The following is a 20,301-nucleotide window of genomic DNA, read 5'->3' as shown; positions in this document are numbered from 1 at the left end:
AAGAGGAGACAGAGGGGACATGATCAAAACATTCAAAATACTGAAGGGAATAGAATTAGTAGATAAAGACAGGTTGTTCACCCTCTCCAAGGTAGGGAGAACAAGAGGCCACTCTCTAAAGTTGAAAGGGGATAGATTCCGTACAAACATAAGGAAGTTCTTCTTCACCCAGAGAGTGGTAGAAAACTGGAACGCTCTTCTGGAGTCTGTTATAGGGGAAAACACCTTCCAGGATTCAAGACAAAGTTGGACAAGTTCCTGCTAAACTGGAATGTACGCAGGTGAGGCTGGACTCGATTAGAGTACTGGTCTTTGACCTAATGGCCGCCGCATGAGCCGACTGCTGGGCAATATGGACCACTGGTCTGATCCAGCAGTGGCAATTCTTATGTTCTTATGCAAATGATCTGATTAGACACACGCCCACAAGTGATCCAGACACATGTGCAGATCATCCTCTCTTCCTGGAGATACGATCCGCGCATGTGTTTGCAAAGCTTGAGGTAAAAACAAAAGGGGAGGGGGGGCTGCACTCGCTGGTCCCACGAGAATCATTTAAATCAGACTGGAACAATGCCATAGTGCAGACCCACTTTTAACCCGTGGGTTAAAACCGCGGGTTAAAAACATGGGCTCGTAGAGAGGCAGGGTTCACAGGGAGCAGAGAGACAGGGCTCGCAGAAAGCAAGGCGGCAGAAAGTAGGGCGCTTTTTGCACAAGGGAGATGTTTTATTTTGATGATTTCAGGGTGGGGGTTTCAGGATGGCAGAGAGCAGGACAGTTGGCAAGGTCCTCAGTAGTCGCTTCAGTTTGGATCGGCCAGCCCAATCAGTGTTCCTTCTTCTCTTTAGTGAAATCGAGGCCTTCCTACTTTGCATGCCGTTTCCCCTCATTTGCATGGGCAGATCAGATTGGGTGCGGATCAGATTGGGCAGAAGGTTAGTGAATCGGGTCCGGGTCAGGGAACGCTCGCAAACTGGTCGGAACACGTTCGGTGAGTTTAGTGAATCTGGCCCTATGTGGGCTGATAGTTGTCTAGTACTCAAGTCAGATAAGAAGAAGTCAAGTCATCCATTGCTTTGTAAACCAGAACCAACTATTTAAAATACTTTAAATGTAGCTTCAAAACTCATCTATTTAAAGAGGCTTTTCATTGATGAATGGTGCATTTTGATAGAGCACTGGAAAGACGCTACAGATTACTACCAGATTGTATGATTGTTTTCTACTATTTAATCTTTTTCTACATTGATTTGAATTAGTTTGTTAAAAAAAAGGCAACTTAACAAATCTAAATAAACTATAAAACAAATACTATAAAAGAGAAGAAGTCAATGTAAATCTTTTAAAATCAGTCCCATGATCAACCCAAGTCATCCTTTTTATGCATTTCTTGCCAATTGTAATTCTTTTCAGTGTGCTTGGGAGATACCCATATATAAAACATTGCAGTAATCTATTCTTGATAACAATAACATTTGCACTACAATCCAAAAATCATTAACAGGAAGCAAAGATCTAAGCGCACTCAAAATATACAACTGATTTCAAAGGTTTGCTCCACCTTATTCACCAGCCCAAGCATACTTAATTGTGCATCCTGGGTAACTACCAAACTCACAATTTGTTGTTATACAGGAAGTACAATAGATTGAAAAAGCCCAGGCTCATACATATTCAAGCTAACAGTTTGTTCAACCAGCATAGCTTCTGTCTTGTTTAAATTCAACACAAGTTGATTCCCAGCTAAGTTTGTATCAATCCTGCATTAAAGGTGATATCAATAGGGGGGGGGGGGGGGAAATTGGATCATCTGCAAATATTCTCTATTCAACATCCAGTCCTTACAAGACTTTACAGAGAGGCTGCAAATACAATTTAAATAACATTACTCACAAAGCTGAACTCTGTGGTACTCCCATTTGCATTGGATAAATATCCTATCTACGGTACAATCATTAAATGTTACCTGCATTGTATGTCAACTCAAATAGGAAACAAACCAATCATAGACATTTCCTCTAAAACCCTACATATGCAGGTGATGGAGAACAGCATGATCAACCGTGTCATAGGCTAATGAAATATCGAAATCTGACCAGTCCCTTTCACAATATATGACAACAACAACAGAGACTGAAGGGGATCAAGATCATTACAGTATTAATTCAACTCTGTATAACCTCAGGGCAGAAAGACTACCACAAAGCAATAAATGTTTTGCACCAATTCACAGAAAAGAGAGTTGGAAATCCCCATATCTGTCTTGAAGGGATTATCTGGAGGGACCTCTATGCCAGGACTTTCACGGGAAATCCATCCCCCGCCCCTTCAAAGAAAACTTGCTCTCTTGGATAACAGTGTGAGTAATTTGAGTGAAGAGGGGAGATAACCAGGAGAAATAAATGTTCTGTGTGAGCTCTGGGGGTATAATTTGTCAATGGAGTGCTCTGTAACCTTACAATACTACCAGTCATCTATGAAATTGAATTGGTTCTTAGAAATCTAAAAAGAACAAATAAACCCCAAAGCGGGAGTGGAACCGCAGAAGAAAAAACGTGAACAGGGATGGAGGAGTAATAGACCCTGATCGATTTTCAGAGGGTTCTGTTCATGAGGAGCTAGCTTAAAAAAGGTAGACAATGCGATGGGGTCGGATGGTGTATATCTGATGGTGCTGAGGAACTTAGGGAAGTTCTGATAGCTCTGCTGACTGACCTTTTCAACGAATCTCTAGAGTCAGGAGTGGTACCGGAGGACTGGAGAACGGCGGAAAAGTGGAAGTAAGAAGAAGTAGGGAATTACAGGCCGGTAAATCTGACTTCTGTGGTAAGCAAATTAATGGAAATGCTTTTAAAACAGAGAAGGGTCAAGTTTCTGGGATCCTGTGGATTACAGGACTGGAGGCAACATAGATTCACTAGAGGTAGGTCTTGTCAGCCAATTTCTTTGACTGGGTAACCAGAGAATTGGATAGAGGATGTGCGCTAGATGTTGTGTATTTAGATTTTAGCAAAGTCTTTGACAGTGTTCCACACAGACATCTAATAAATAAACTGAGTGCCCTCGGGTTGGGTCCCAAAGTGACGGGCTGGGTCAAGAACTGGTTGAGTGGAGGACGACAGAGGGTAGTGATCAATGAAGATCGCTCTGAGGAAAGGGATGTTACCAGTGGTGTGCCTCAAGGTTCTGTTCTTGGACCTGTTCTTTTTAATATTTTTATAAACGATATTGCTGAAGGGTTGTCGGGTAAGATTTGCCTCTTTGCGGACGATACCAAAATTTGAAATAGAGTTGGCACGCTGGATGGTCTGAATAACTTGAAGAAAGACCTGGCGAAGCTTGAATGGTCTGAAATTTGGCAGCTAAAATTTAGTGCTCCTTTTAGTAAGCTGCATTATGGCATTGACTCGCAGAATAGCGCGCACTACAATGCCATGCGCGCTAGACGCTAATGCCAGCATTGAGCTGGCGTTAGTTCTAGCCATGTAGCGTGGGGTTAGCGCATGCTAATCTGCTGCGTGCGCTAAAAACGCTAGTGCACCTTAGTAAAAGGAGCCCTTAATGCTAAGAAATGCAAGGTCATGCATTTGTGCTGCACAAATGATGCCTAAAGCCAATTCCGGCATTAGCTATGCCTACAGTGGTGTTAGGCATCCTAAAGCACCTCCGTAGCCACGATGCAGGTGCTCCTTTTTTAGGCACCAGTAGGTGCCTACATTGGTTTTTTTTAAAATGATTTTAATCTAATCTAATCCTTAGGTTTGTATACCGCATCATCTCCATGTTCGTAGAGCTCGACGCGGTTTACAGTAGGAGAAATAGGAAGGAACTACAACAGAGGGTTAGAGGTAGAAGTGTGAAGAAAATTTAGAGGACTTGGGATGCCAAGATATAAGAGTTTCCTTGATTCCTAAGTTGGAGGGAGACTTACATTTTTTGAGAAAAGCCAGGTTTTCAGATGTTTGCGGAAAACTTGGAGAGAGCTCAGGTTCCGAAGAGGGGAGGTAAGGTTGTTCCAGAACTCAGTGATTTTGAAGTGGAGGGAGGTCCCTAGCTTTCCTGTGTGGGAAATGCCTTTTAGCGAGGGGAAGGATAGTTTTAATTTGTGGGAGGATCTGGTGGAATTAGGGTTTGAGGAATTCCAAGAAAGAGGGATAAAGGGAGGGAGGATACCATATAGGATTTTGAAAGTTAAACAGGCGCATTTATAGTGGACCCTTGCGATTATCGGATTAATCATTTTTAATTAATCATTTTTAAATGGCATTTTCCATTTAAGTTAGGTGCCAATAGGGCACCTATCACCACCTAACTTAAGGTGCCATTTATAGAATATGGACTTTAATGCCCTAAATCCCAGCACCAATCTTTAGGTGCCATTTAATGAATCTACCTCTTACAGTGCAAGTTTAGAGGCCATTTTAGAAGCATTTAATACACATATGGCATGTCTGGGCAAAGAGCAATATTAGAAAACTGATATTTGATGTGTAGAACCCCCTAGAATGAGAGATCTGAAGGGAACTTGACAAGGGTATGGTCTAAAAATAGGTGCATTTTCTGTTATGCAACAGAAAGTCACATCTAAAATTTTTGCTACAACAAATCCCTGTTGGCTTTTGCATCTGCCTCAAGGCATCCACACGTGCCAGCTCCCATTTGAGACCTGCGGTCTCAGTCTAAAGACAGGTGCAAAAATGATGGCACTCCCAACATCCGGCAAACCCCCCCCCCTTGTATCTTCCAAACATACCCCATCCCTGGACCCCCAGAATCCTATTGGGAGTGATGCTAGTGTTTTGTGGGGAACAGGAAATGGTTCAAAATGGTGCCTAAGATCTTTTAGGGCCATATTCTGTAAAAGGCACCTATGTATGCTTATATTGTAGGTGCTGCTTCATATGGTTCTCGCTTATAGAATCACGTCTAGCGGTGCCTATGTGGATTTAGGCATCAAGGAGGGTCCCAGCGGAGGGAATATCTTTACTACTATCTTGGATGATAAGGGCATAGTAAATTAAGGTAGATTAAATATGTTTGTCTGGACCCAGTAGGTGAGGAAAAGTGAAACCTAGCGGACTTAGGCATTGCTAGGCTCCATAATGCCGGTGCATTAGACCAGATTTTACTGAGCCGAATTTACTGGCACTTAATTCAGACACCTAGCGACACCTAAGTCAGCCATGCCTCTTTCACCACACCTACTCTTCAGGTAGGCATTGCGAGGCTTTGGAGGGCACCACAACTTAGGTATCGCTAGGCTCTGAGTTTTATGCAGAACTCTTAATCGGTTATTTTTTTAAATTTAGCAATTAACTTCAATGGCATGGTCAATTACCATGCCATTTAAACTAACTGAACCAATTTGGGTTACGTGTGGATTTTAGTTAGGCATCGTTAGGGTGCCTAGCCGCACCTAACTAGGGCCCCATTTATAGAATCTGGCCCTTAGTGAAGGTCTCACGGTACTACTGCTAGGGGATAAACTGCCAAATAAGGGGCACACATTTCTTATTTGGTAGGTATAGGCCTGGCAGTAATACAGTGATACTGCCATTAGGAGACCAGATCTATCATTTTGAACCAGGCAAGAACTTGGGGGGTGGCGTTTAATTGACATCAAGGGCAGTCCCAGCAGAAGGGACATCCTTACTGCCAGTGTGGGAAATATAAGAGAGAAAATACTAGATGCTGGGGACCCAGGGGTAACTGAAACACCCGATTTGGGCCTGCTATCTCATTGCTGCAGTAAGAAACATGTGACATTCCTGGCTGCAACAACACTAATTTAAGAGCTCGGAACACTTTTTTTTCCTCATATTCTTTTAAAATTTCTACTCCCTCTGAACTTACCAGCAAATATATGTGCATGCCTACATGTCTGTATACAGTACATATTACATATACCATCGAGAATGTTAAGATCTGAATCTGCCATGAGGCTATCAAAAGAGGTGCTTGGTGAAACCCATTGCAAGAAGACGCAAGCAACGGCCATTTCTGTGGCGGGTCCTCTGAAATGGAATGCTCTGCCAGGATGTTTGAGGTTATGTAAGAACACGATGTCTTTTAAGAAGCAATTAAAAACACATCTGTTTGTGAAAGCTTTTTATTAGGTCTCGATTTTGATAATCTATTTGACTGAAGTTTTAGTAGCTTTGTTCTAGTTTTAGTAAGTGAGGTAACTGTGATGAGTCAATGTATAATGTTGTTTTGATTATGGCCCTCTTTCACTAAAGTGCGCTGTTTTAGCGCGTTTAGCATGCGCTAAATCAACGCGTGCACTGCTAACACGTCCATAGGATAACATGCATGCGTTAGCATTAGAACATGATTAGCGCGTGCTAATATTTATTGCACGCTAAAAAGCATAGCGCACCTAAGTAAAAGAGGGGGTAAGTGTGTTTACGTGATTATGTACGCTTTCTTTGTAAACCGCGTGAGGTCTTAGGCCGTGCAGAAACTTTTTAAATAAATAAATATATTATAAGGGGTTCTGTCTTTGGCAGAGGAGGAGGGTGGTGACTACATCCTGCCCTGGATTTCTCAAGGGCATTATGTCTTCAAGACATAGGGCTCCTTTTATCAAGCCGCGTTAGCGGAGTTAACGCGTGCGACGTTTCATCACGTGTTAACTCCCGCGCTGGCCTAAAAACTACCGCCTGCTCAAGGGAGGCGGTAGTGGCTAGCACAGCCGGCGGTTTAGCGCGTGGTATTACACGCGTTAAACCGCTAGCGTGGCTTGATAAAAGGAGCCCATAGTTGTAACAAGGCACGGGTAATGAATTGTACGGATGATACTGAAGGATCTGCCCACTCACGTCGCTGTAAGCCAATACCTAAAACCTAAATCGGAGTCAAAAGAACTTTGTGCTTGCTGGTAGTTAAGTCTGGTTTTAAAAATCTTGGATGATAAGGGCAAAGTAAAATAAGCTGGTTAAATATGTTTGTCTGGACCTAATAGGTAAGGAAAAGTGAAACCTACCAACTGCAAGAAAAACAGAATAACTACATTTATAAATTTGTTTCATTCCATAGCTGGATTTGAGTGGAAAATAGAACACACATTGGCCTCTATTTACTTAAGTGGGTGTAATGCCCCCTCAGGACCTTACCTGGGTTCAACGGGCAGAACTGATAGGAACCCCTGGGGCTAGTTCCGTCAATCCCCTCTATAATATGGTGCCTGGTGCTTCCACCTAAAGAAAAAGAGACGTAATGAGTAATATTTCCCTCCCTTTCCCTAAGGAAACTACAGCTCTCTCACGCAATTCTGTCGTCTGTGATCCGCACTACCATACCATACCGTTTTTTATACCCCGCAATTATCAGCAATGAATCATTATGGCTTACAACAAGATTAATAAGGATTCATACAGTTAGCATCAAGGATCTGACAACAGAGTTTCAGTCTGGATTAGAGTGAGAATAGATGCGCCTTTAGTGATTTCCTGAACTGAAGGTAGGAAGGGATTTGTCTCAAGGAGGCAATTCCAAATCTTGGGACCTTGGAACTTGAAGGTAGACTCGAAGAGATAGCAGAATTAGAAAAGGTACAGAGAAGGGCAACAAAAATGATAATAGGGATGGGATGACTCCCCTATGAGGAAAGGCTAAAGCGGCTAGGGCTCTCCAGCTTGGAGAAGAGACAGCTCAGGGGTGATATGATAGAGATCTATAAAATAATGAGCAGAGTGGAAAGGGTAGATGTGAATAGCTTGTTCACTCTTTCCAAAAACACTAGGACTAGGGGAAATGTGATGAAGCTACTAAGTAGTAGATTTAAAACAAACCAGAGAAATTCGTTGCCAGAGAATGTGGTGAAATCAGTTAGCTTAGCGGGGTTTAAAAAAGGTTTGGATAATTTCCTAAAAGAGAAGTCCATAGGCTATTATTGAGATGGCTTGGGGAAATCCACTGCTTATTCCTAGGATAAGCAGCATAGAATCTGTTTTGCTACTTGGGATCTAGGTTGGTGCTTGGGACTTAGGTTTGCCATTGTTGGAAACGGGATACTGGGCTTGATGGACCTTCGGTCTGTCCTAGTATGGCAATTCTTATGTTCACTTTGGCTCTGAGGATTGTCAGCAGCTTAAACTCATTGAACCTCTAGCTTATGATATTATCAGGCTGGACTCTGTATTCCTTAAGTAAAATTTCTTTAATATAAACTTAAAAACAAATAAATAAACAAACTCACAGTTTAGTTGCTCTTAAGAATTCTTGCCTTCTACACTCAACCAGCACATTTCTGAGGTAGAAATGGCCAGGGGTGTATCCCACATACTCTGTGGAGGATAATATCGTCCTTTAAAACAGCCCACTAAGCTGAATTTAGACTAGCAAAACGAGCAAATTCAAAGGTGAAAACCAAATGGAGCACAATTCTTTCTCTATAACAAGATGGAGGAAGGAGGGAAGGGGCTTCAGTCCACCAAACCTACAGCAATGTACACTGGGAGCTTGAGTTAAAGAAACACACACTATTTACATATTTCAATGTAAGCAATCTGCTCCCATGAATATAGAGGCAAAACACTATGGGGCTCATAATCGAAAGAGAAAAACATCCAAAAACCGGCCTAAATCGGCAATTGGACGAACTTTATCCAAATACGTCCAACTGCCGATAATAAAAACGGGTTTTGGATGTATTTCTAAACGATCTAGGCCTTCAAAGTGCCGCTGAACGACCAAAGCTAAATGTGGCATTTCAGGAGGCGTGTCGAGGACGGGAGTTGGGCAGGACGTGGGCCGGCTTAGTCTTAGTCGTACAGCATGCATAACCGAAAGTTATACAACCCAGGAGTGACGGAACTTGGACGTTGTGACTTAGACCATTTAAAACATGGTCTAAGTCACATAAACTCACCTAAAGTCACCAGATAAGCACTGCAAACACATAAAACAGACCCTTACACACTACCCCAGTGATCACCGACCTCCCCCAATAAAAATCATAATCACACCTTTAAAATCTCAGCCTCCAGACCATCATCACCTGGTAGCCTGGCATAGGAAAGCCTAGTCATCCAGCACAGAGGCAGCTTAAGCCGTCTTGAGGGTGGATTAGGGACTCATGGAGAGGAGGACCCATGCCCATAAGCCCCTGTAATCACTGCATTGATACTTAAACATGTGCACTCCCCTATACACCCCCAAAACCCTTTTTTACTGGCATATAAGTGGCTCCTGCAGCCATAAGGACTATTAGGATGGTAGATAAGTGGGTCTAGGGGATTCTGGAGGTGGTTTGGGGGGGCTCACCATGATCTATAAGGGAGCTGTAGTGAGAAGAAGACATGGTACCTTTTTTTGTGAAGTTCACAGCAGTACCCCACTATTTAGGTGCCATGTCTGGGTGTTCAGTCCATCACTTTGCAGACCCCTCCCACGTCCCAACAGGGCTTGTTCTAGGAGTTTTTGACTTGGACAAAAAGTTGGATGAAAATGTGGTATAAAGATGGACGATTTAGCGACTTGAACGATCAGATCGGCAGGACGTATAGTTAGACGATTTTCGAAACAAAAAAAATTTTGGACGTATTTTTGGAAAATGTGTCCTAGGCTGTTTTTTTTTACTTTGGACGACTTGCGACTTAGACAAAAATGGACTTAGACGTTCCTTTCAATTATGCCCCTCTATGAGCATTGGGGGCAGTGCAGGCCATTCAGCGCGGCTCTCTGCGCTAAAAACTGTTAGCGCAGTTTGATAGAAGAGGCTTTAAAATCTGGATATTGAGTTCGGGCAGCTGCTAACGCAGCCTATTTGGAGCCTCAAAATAATAGATAAGTGGCTGTTTTTGATGTACATAAGGGACACTAGCATTGATGAAGTATGAATTTGAAAGTGGCTTGAATTTGCCAACTTGATTTCTTGAACGGTCCAGCTTAAAGAAGTGAGGAATGTTTTTTTTTAAACTTTATTTATGTCAACTTGGAGTGCCGATCCACTCAGCAATGGCTTTGAGATAATGGACACTTAATTTAGATACTGAGTTCAGGCAGTCCCCACTGTAAGCCCTTTAAAGCCAAAAAATACAAGATAAATGGTTGGCTTTTTTGACTCATGTAAGGGATTGTATTAACGAACAGTGGTTTGAATTTACCAATTGGAGCTCCCAAATAGTCCCGAGTGAGGAGATAAAAGTGCCGATTTACTCAGTAGTGCTTTTAAAAGTTGAAGATGTACATATTTATAAAATAAATTTTAAAAATACATATTTTAAAAGTATTTAAAAATTGCTATAAAACGCTAAAAAAAGATTAAAAATAAGATTAGCAAATAGAGAGGGTGGAGGTTTTTGGATCAATGAAAGAGAACTATTACCACTAAGAAACAATTGGGAGAACGATATATGTTCCCAATGTGGTATATCTGAGATCTTTTCTTCCACTTAGGCAGTATATCTATTGTCAACCCGTTGTGGTACTGGTTACAAAAGGATCTCAACATATTTAAATGAGGCAATTTTGCTTGGTTTGGTTTATTCATATTCCGCCTTTACCCAGGGCGGGTTACAAAATTACATACAAAATCGACAATAAATAAACAAACAAGACAAGACACTATTAACAACACAAAGCAAAAATACAAACAATAAAACACCTAGGCGACCAGCACCTTACTGTCATTATCTCTTCCTTATTAATACCAGAGTTTAAGCAATCTTTTAAAATTCTGTATATTCTGTTGCTGACAAGTGTACCCAGGGAGATTGTTCCATTCCCAAGGCCCTACACAATGGAATATACTATTCCTAGACATTGTTAGTCTCAGCTTTTTACAGCTGAAATTTGCAGCTCTAATTGTTCTGCAGATCGAAGTGGACGAGACACGGTGACTAAAGCATGGGCAAATATTTTGGCTTAGTGCCCTTCATCTGAGCAGTCGCTATGGTATTGCAGGAGTGTGCTTCCCCTGATCAGTTCCACATTGTGATATCATTGTAAGAATGACTTCATATATTGGGAAAAGGTAATAAGAATCAGGTATTATGGCATAATGAAGCTGATAATTTGAGATTAGTTTGAAAACTCAGATAAAGGGGAATTTACTCATTTTTCATCAGTTACACAGACTCTGAGTGAAAGATACCAATCAAATTTTGACTTGTTGAAATTGTAGAAAGATTTATGGATGACTAATCAATTACATAAACAAATACGTGCCTGTCTTAGTCAGATGCTAGGAAAAACCATAATCTCCTTACCCAAGGTTTGTTATTTTGCCAGTTTATACTAAGAATAGAGACCCAGGCTAATGAGAAATACTTTTATTATGAAAATAGAAAAATATAATTCATAAGCCAGCAGCAAATAATGATTATTCTTCACGTAATATCCAAATACATATATGAAACTCAGTACATAATTATCACACAACACTTGTTAGATAAATTAAATAAACTAATTCTTACACTCTAAATAATTCCTTATAATAACAATTCCTGATTAGCAGCAAACTATTACAGTCTATCACCAAAGGTGCTTTACATCTCCTTATCCCCAAAGACAATCGAATTCTCTCTCTCTAACCCAGCTGAAAAGACATATAATTCCTTATTCTCACCATTAGGCCGTAGCACCAAAATCAGGTGAAATGGAAGACGTCTTCCCTCAGCTTAGCAGATACAGAAATTCTTCTGTTTAGGAACAGTCCGTCAGCAACTGGAGAAGCTGTAACTTAGGTTGGCAGCCAAGGTTTCCTTTATGTGATGGAATCCAGAGGTATAAAATTCCGGTTTCACTCTCTCTCAGGCAGAGAGTCACAAGAGGTAACTTTTCAGGTCTTAATTATTATATAAGAAGTGCAGAGAAACCTATGATAAGATGCAAGTTCACTCACATCCCAGCATAGACTAAATTAATAATTAGCACATTTTACTTGGATCTCGTCAGATGACCTCTCCGGACCAATCCAGAAACATAACTTAGATGAATAGCCTTTCTGTATAGAGTCTCGCTCAGGCCGTGAAACAGAGGCGCCTTCATTAGATAAGAAGCACAGGAGCAAATCCTCCCCTAAGATTCACACAGGCTGATCATGTAGGCATAGCTGGATGTCCTTGACTATAATACAGTTCTGGTACATACCCAGAATGCATCAGGCAGAAACAGCAAAGATGTATTCTTCTTTCTCTTCTTGCTAGGTTTAGGCTGGAATGATTTCTTGTAAACAATGGTTCAGGCTTGATGATGTCAGAGAGACCTAACCTTCAGGTGCAAATAAGGAAACACCCCTACAAAATCAATAAATAATTTCCCCAAATTTCAGCAAATCAGCCCCATAGAATTTAAAGTTTATGTCCTCTACATTGTTCTTACAACATATCATTATAATGTCCACAAATCAGACAGTTCTATATTAATTGCCTATATTGACTTTATGGGATGAAAAACAGGCCATGAAATGGAAACATCAAATGTCAATCCAAGTTCAAGGTGCTAAAGTAAAACCCAGATTGTGTGAAAAAAGCACGCTCTAAGGCCAGGCAAAGCTACAAAGATCAACCACCAACTGAGAGAAATATATTAACTGCTATTGACGTAACTACAGTAAATTGCTGATAGCAACAGAGAGGCACACATATGAGAACTGGAAGGTGAAGATGCAGGAGTGAGTCATAGACCATCTGGCAAATTAGCAATGCACAGGCAAAAAAAGATTTCTCAAACCTCAACAAGGAAAAGCAAAAGGACATGAGTGAAGAGCCATGGGCAATGACGTACGAGTTCCAGGAAGTGAAAGTAAGACTTAGATTACTGAAATACAGAGATGATGGAGAGACAAGTGGAAGATTCCCTCCCCCCACCCCAACCTTTGATATTCTCCGAGTATGCTGCTATCAATTTAATTACTGTCACAGGAACTTCTTTTGGCTTTGAATTGAATACAGTATAAGGAATAAACATAATCGCTACTGACAAATGAGATTCGAAGTGATTTGAATGATATAAAAAGACATGGCCTATTGGTCACTTTATTCCATTAAATATAGCTTGCATTCATTTCAGTGACTAAGCTGTTACTTTCCATAATACCTGAGGCAGTTTTGAATTTCTTAAGTAGTATTGACTTAATACCACTTATTTTACATAGGGGTCCTTTTATTATGGCAAGCTAACAGATTAGTGCATGCTAAATGCTAAGGTGCCCATAAAAATTATTAAGTATGAGCCCATTAAAACCCACTTAAACCTTACTATACTGCCATATAGGTGCCGCCTACAGCCATAAGGGTTACTGGGTGTGGTACACAGATAGGTACAGTAGGTTTTAGGGGAGTATGGGGGGGACTCACCATAAATTATAATGGAGTTATGGTGAGAACACATCTGACACTCTTTATGTGAAGTTCACAGCAGTGCTCTGTTGGGATATCTATGTGGCCAGTCGATTTACTGGCCCCTCCTCCCACATACAAATGGACTGGATTAGGATGCTTTGAACATGAACATTTTTGTATTTGAAAATGGCCAAAAAGTTAAACATCCTAAAAGCCAAGATGTCCAAATAGGTCATTAAAAAAAAATTGGATGTCTAGTGGTTTCAAAAATGGATGCTTCCCCGTCCCAATATTTGGACATTTTGCAGGATACGTCACTATCAAAAATGCTCCTTCCCATCAAAGAAATTGGATTTGTTTGGCAAATATTCTCTTTGGTAAAAGCATATTGCTTCATATCTTGCAACTTTCTTGATTCTAGGACGTTCACTATCCTTTGTTGTTGTCTTTGCTAGGCGCCATCGACTCTTGCTCGAGTCCTAGCGGCTTACTGGTCAGTAATTTCCCACCTCTTCTTTGTGGAAAGACCACATCTGACCTTCTCCAATCCTGTGGAACCTCTATTAAATGTTTAATATCCTGGGCTGTAACTCATCTAGCCCCATGTTTGGTTTTCATGTTGTTCAACTCTTTCTTCTGTGAAATAGAGTATCCCCTCTATTTCCTTCTGTGAATACTGAACAAAAGTATTTCCTTAGCCTGTCCACTTTTCACTTGTCGTTCTCTTCACATAGCTATCCTTGGTATCTTTCACTCTTACAATTCCATTTCTAGCCTTTCTCCTTTCACCAACAAATCTGATAATAGTTTTATCACTTCACTTTACATCTTTAACTAATTTTTCGTCAACCTGTGCTTTTGCCATCCTTCTTTCTGTATTTGCCTCTTTAAACTCCTCCCCCCTCTTTATTATGAAGCTGCGTTAGGGTTTTTTTTTTTATCACCAGCCACAGTGGTTAAAACTCTGATGCTCATAGAATTGCTATGAGCGTTGGAACTTTTACCACCACGACCGTCAATAAAAAACACTTACACAGCTTCAGATAAGGGGGGGAGGTTATTTAATATTATTTTCTTTGTTTCTCTTCTTGCATTCTTCTGTGAATGTTCTCTCTTTTTTGCCTTTATTTTTCATCCACGTGTTTTCTTTTCCTTTTGATTTTACGTTCGGCTAGGCCAGGGGTAGGCAATTCTGGTCCTCGAGAGCTGGAGCTAGGTCATGTTTTCAGGATATCAACAATAAATATGCATGAGATAGATTTGCATCTCAAGGAGGCAGTGCATGCAAATCCATCTCATACATATTCATTGGGGATATCCTTAAAATCTGGCCTGGCTCCAGCTCTCGAGGACCGGAATTGCCTACCCCTGGGCTAGGCTATATTTATTTGATATATTGTGTTTCACTGACTTGCAGACCAAAGTGGTTTACACAATAACAACAATTTTAAAAGATAGAAAATATTCTTCCAAAGGAAGAAAGAAATAGATGGGAGAAAAAGAAAAGAAACTAAGCTGCTATTAGATTTCACTTTAGACATTTATCAGCTGCTATTATTTATTTATTTATTTTCTGGCAACTTATCATGCCGTTAGCAGGACATCAATGGGATAGCAAGCAAAGTACATGCCAATTAACAGACCTTTAAATAAACTGCTAGATCCAGGATAATTTAAATTCAATGCAGTGGATACTAGCCAAATTAATGGTCTTCAGTTCTTGTGAAGCAGAGAGGCACTTTGGCCAAAAGGTTTTAAATGACTGCAGGGCGTACCCTATGAAACGATGAAGCTACCCCAGAAGGGATTCCCCCTCTAATGATGCAGCCACCCCACCATTCAGGGGCAGTCATGGACACCTGCAGAGGGGAGTGTGTGTCGCAGTGGTTAAAGCTACAGCCTCAGCACCCTGGGGTTGTGGGTTCAAACCCACAACCCCAGGGTGACCCTGGGCAAGTCACTTAATCCCCCCTTTGCCCCAGGTACATTAGATAGATTGTGAGGAAAAAATGCTTAAGTATCTGAATAAACTTATGTAAACCATTCTGAGCTCTCCTGGGAGAACAGTATAGAAAATTGGATAAAGAAATAAAGTGAAGAGTTTCTGTCTCTGGTAACCAGAGCTGAGATTGTGATATCATAATGCCTCATTCCACCAATAAGAGCCAACCTCATCAGTGATGTAACAATGCTTGATTGTCTTATACTTGCCTCACTTTCTCTACATTTTGATTTCTAGAGTGGCGCAGTGGTTAAACCTACAGCCTCTGCACCCTGGGGTTGTGGGTTCAAACCCACGCTGCACCTTGTGACCCTGGGCAAATCACTTGATCCCCCCATTGCACCAGGTACATGAGATAGATTGTGAGCCCACCAGGACCGACAAGGAAAATTGCTTGAGTACTTGAATAAATTCATGTAAACTATTCTGAGCTCCCTTGAGAGAACGGTATAGAAAATGAAACAAATATGGATAGTGCAAATGGGCAGAGTGATGTCTGCGCCCAAGTTTCTGGGTACACGATACAGAAAGGATTTTGCGTGAAAACTAACACAAAACCTTGAATTAATCTTTCTGTGACTGTGACCCCAAATTGCACGCCCATGAAAAGCACATATTTCCCCCCCCCCCCACAAGGCAATACAGGACAATGATGTCCTGAGGGTCCTGCCCAGGTCTTGACCACAAATTCAGGTTTCTTGACCCCCTTTGGGGGTCATGACCCAGAATTTGGGAAGCCTGCTACTCGTACCGGCGTTGGCTTTCCCTCTGATGTCACTTCCTGGCCCCGTGACCAAGAAGTGATTTCAGAGGGAAACCAGGCCATTGCAAGCAGCAGGCTGGAGAAGTTGCTTGCACTGGTGAAGATTTAAAGAGGTACAGGGAAAGGGAGGGTGCAACCATGACAGGGGGGGGGGGCAGAGAGGTGCCAGCGCTCCTACCAAGACGGCACCTGAGACAGTTCGCCCCCAGTCCCCCCCCCCTTGCTACACCACCGACTATACCGATCCCTTGGATTTTTGTAGCCTAAGTGCCTGATCCTACATTTCTTTTTAGTATTACACCCCAAAGCAATGTGGGAGTTGTAGTCCCTGATACTATCCATTGAAATCCATGCTGCAGGTCCCTTAATGCAGTGTTGTCAGAAGCTAGAAAGGGCCTAACACGGAACGGCATCACATTATTAATTTGAATACATTTTAAATCCTTATTTTGGTAAACTCCAGAGTAGAATAGCTGGAATCTTGAGCATTTAAGTTTTCCTTCTTGGCTCTAACAATGAAATTTCCTCATGATTCTTTGGGCATCCAGCCTTCATTCTCAACTACTTGGATGTTGTGCCCATCCTATAACCCTCTTTCCTGATCTGCTCACTAACTGCAGCTCTTTTTGCAAGCTGATACTCATGTGCCCTGAGTGTGGCCACTAGGTGTCACCCTTGTACCTTCACTGATACCACCTCCCCCAAGGGCCTTTGAATTCTGCTGGCCTGAGGAACAGACAGAAACTCAGAAATCAGAACCAGGTTTTCACCTCAGCAGTGAGCAACACAAGCAGATTTCAAGAGAAGACTCAAAGGACAAGGTTCTATAAACAACATCTACATTAGGCGTGCTAGACACCCTGATTGCAGATGCTTAGCGACGCCTGACCCAAATCCACGAACAACCCAAATTATGTTAATCAAATGGTGTGGTAATTGACCGTACCACTGAAGTTAATTGACATAATTTTTTTTTTTAATTAACTAAGAGTTCCGCACGGAACTCAGAGAAGTGCCTAGAGACACCTAAGTTGAGGTGCCCTCTGATGCCTAATAAAGCCTACCTGAAAAGTAGGCATGGGTTAAGGGTATGGAATAGGTGTTGTAAAACTTAGGCATCACTAAGGCCCTCTTTTACAAAGGTGCGCTAAGCATTTTAGTGTGCGCTAAATCAACGCATGCGCTAACCTGTCCATAGGATAATATGCACACATTAGCATTTAGCGCATGCTAAAAAGCATAGCGCACCTTTGTAAAAGAGGGGGCAAGTGTGTAATATAGGTGCCAGTAAAAACCTGGCCTAATGTACCGGCGTCTAACTCAACAGCACCTAGCAACACCTAAGTCCACTTAGGCACCACTAGGAATAATTCTACAAGTGGTTGATGGACAACCATGCAGAGTGGCACCTACAATGTAGTCCAGCCAGTCCAGCCACGTTCTAACATAAGAACATACGAATAGTTTTACCAGGTTAGACCACAGGTCCATCAATCCTAGTACCCTGTTCTCACGGTGGCCAATCCAGGTCCCTAGTACCCAAGGAGTAGCAACATTTCTGCATCTCAAAGAATAGCAAGATTCCGGAACCTCAATGAGCGCAACATTCCAGAGCTGAGATTGTGATGTAATAATGCCTCAGTCCATAGTGCCTCAGAGCCAACCTCATCAGTGATATTACTTTGGCTTGATTATCCTATACTTGGCACAAGTAAGAGCATAAGAACAGCCATACTGGGTCATACCAATGGTCCATCAAGCCTGATAGCCCGTTCTCACAGTGGCCAATCCAGGTCCCTAGTACCTGGCCAAAACCCAAGGAGTACCAACATTCCATACTACCGATCCAGGGCAGGCAGTGGCTTCCCCTTGTCTTTCTCAATAACAGACTATGGACTTTTCTTCCAAGAAATTATCCAAACCCTTTAAACCAGCTACACCAGTGGTCTCAAACTCAAACCCTTTGCGGGGCCACATTTTGGATTTGTAAGTACTTGGAGGGTCGCAGAAAAAATAGTTAATGTCTTATTAAAGAAATGACAATTTTGTATGAGGTTAAACTCTTTATAGTTTATAAAACTTTCCTTTAACAGCTAAAAGGAAAGATATATAAACTATAAAGAATTTTACCTATAAAGACATTAACTATTTTTTCTGCGGCCCTCCAAGTACTCTATTTTTTCTGCAGCACTCACATTTAAAGTTTAATATCTTTTCTTTCTCAAAACAGGCACATTTCAATCACTAAATTGAAAATAAAATCATTTTCCTACCTTTGTTTGGTAATTTCATCAGTCTCTGGTTGCACTTTATTCTTCTGACTGTGCATCCAATATTTCTTCCTTTCTTTCAGCCTCCTGTATGCTTCCTCTCCTCCAGATCTCATTCCCTCCCCCAACTTTTTCTTTCTTTCTCTATGTCTGTCTTTCTCTGATTCTGTGTCCCATTTCTTGCTTTGTATCTGGCTCCCTGTCCCCCCCTTCCTTCTTTCTTTCTTCCTTCCTGCCCTCCCCATGCCACCGCCGCCGGGGAATAGGCTGCAGCTGCTGCCGCCGCCATCGGGAACAGGCCGAGATCTCCCTGCTTCTCTTCTCCACGGGGCCAATTCTAACGTCGGAAAGGACGTTCCAGGCAACCAGGCAGCGATTGGCTAGCCAGAACGTCCTCTCGACGTCAGAATTAACGTCGGGTGGAAGAGAAGCAGGGAGATCAAAGAACACGGTGCCGGCCTGTTCCCAGATGGCAGCGGTGAGAAGGGAAGGGAAGCAGGTTGGGCACCACTGCTCTAGATGAGCCGCGAGCCGCACTCTAGGGAGAACAGTGGACCGCCCCCCCCCCTTGGTACGCCACTGGAGCAGCAGCATGTCTGGCCGGCTCTTCCGTGGATAGCGCAAGGAGCCGCCAACCTGCGGCTTTGAACAGAACGAGCCGGCCAGACACGCTGCTGCTCCAAAACGAAGAGAATGATCACGTCCAGACCGCGGGCCGCAAATAAAACTTGGAGAGCCACATGCGGCCCGTGGGCCGCGTGTTTGAGACCGCTGAGCTATACTATCTGCTCTTAAAACTATTATAGTGAAGGGCCCAGCCAATCAGGTTTCAGGATACTGACAATGAACATACATGTGTTAAATCTGCTTGCAGTCAGTCTATGCAAATCGCTTAGTCATTGTGGACATTCGGAAAACCCAACCTGAGCAGGGAGCCTCTCAGCATAGCCCGGAGCACCGTTGTTCCGCCACATATCTACACACTGATGTCACAAAACCATCTTAAATTAAGGACTGCGCCCTGAGAAAACGTGCCAATGTGTATTATCCGAATCAATCACAGAGAAAATTACAATGACATGTAGACAGCTTTCAAGACCATATAAAACGATTCATCTTGAAGATGTGGCTCGCTGGTTGAGCTGCTGCCTCTACGCCGAGAGGTTGTGAGATCAAATCCCAATACTGCTCCTCGTGGCCCTGGGCAAGTCACTTAATCCTCCCGTGCCCACCACTTTAAAATGCCAAAGCTACAAAGAGGCAGTATATAAGGCCCCATTCCCTTATTTTTACAATATATTTTAATTTTGGTCCAATAATAGGAATCACTGCATGCAAAAGAAACCATTTACTGAAAAAATAAACCCACACAGCTTGGCCAACTGCATGGTATCTCTCTTTAGATACCGTAATAGAGTCCCATGTCTAATCTGTTAAAAAGGACACACGCTGAGTAAGCATGATTAACTCACCTGTCAGCTCACTATAATAGGTTGCTCTGGCTGGACAGACTAGGTACAGGTTATGTCTAACCAGCTTATCTAACCGTGCAGTCGGCTGTTCCAATGTGCTATAATTGCAAATGAATAATGCAACAATTTCCATTAATAAAAAAAAAAACTGGGAAAAAATACACAGTACAATTGCTTCCATACTATATCAGCTACAATGTAAGAAAATACCTATGCTTGCATAGAAAAAACATCTACAGAATCCATAATAAGCAAAATGAATTTTCTTACAGCAACGGAACCAAGTCCATTCCTCAGACTGCTTCTGTCTTGAAACTTAAGCTGGTTCATTTGGTTTTAATTTCCTTGTTCCTTCATGCATTTATTTGATGTATTCTTTGTAATATAAGGCAGACGCTATTATTCTCCGTTATGAAAGATGACCTTCCCTGGGCTCACTCTTGTTTTTCTGTGCTAAACTGCATTCCGGAGCAAATCTAAACTTGCCGCTCAGGTATAAAGT

General features: G+C 42.0%; 1 protein-coding gene across 1 annotated transcript in view; it reads right to left on the bottom strand.

Annotated features, from left to right (window-relative positions):
* TENM1 (teneurin transmembrane protein 1) overlaps positions 1 to 20,301 on the bottom strand; it is a 698,125-nt gene that overhangs the window by 553,457 nt on the left and 124,367 nt on the right. Inside the window, exon 3 of the mRNA XM_033947005.1 lies at positions 7,119 to 7,202. Within this exon, the coding sequence (XP_033802896.1) occupies positions 7,119 to 7,202 (84 nt within the window). The remainder of the gene's footprint in view (positions 1 to 7,118; positions 7,203 to 20,301) is intronic.

The sequence above is a fragment of the Geotrypetes seraphini genome, chromosome 5, assembly GCF_902459505.1.
Source record: "Geotrypetes seraphini chromosome 5, aGeoSer1.1, whole genome shotgun sequence".
Lineage (NCBI taxonomy): Eukaryota > Metazoa > Chordata > Amphibia > Gymnophiona > Dermophiidae > Geotrypetes > Geotrypetes seraphini.
The sequence above is the reverse complement of the archived record's forward strand: the minus strand, read 5'-3'. Positions and strand labels throughout refer to the sequence as shown.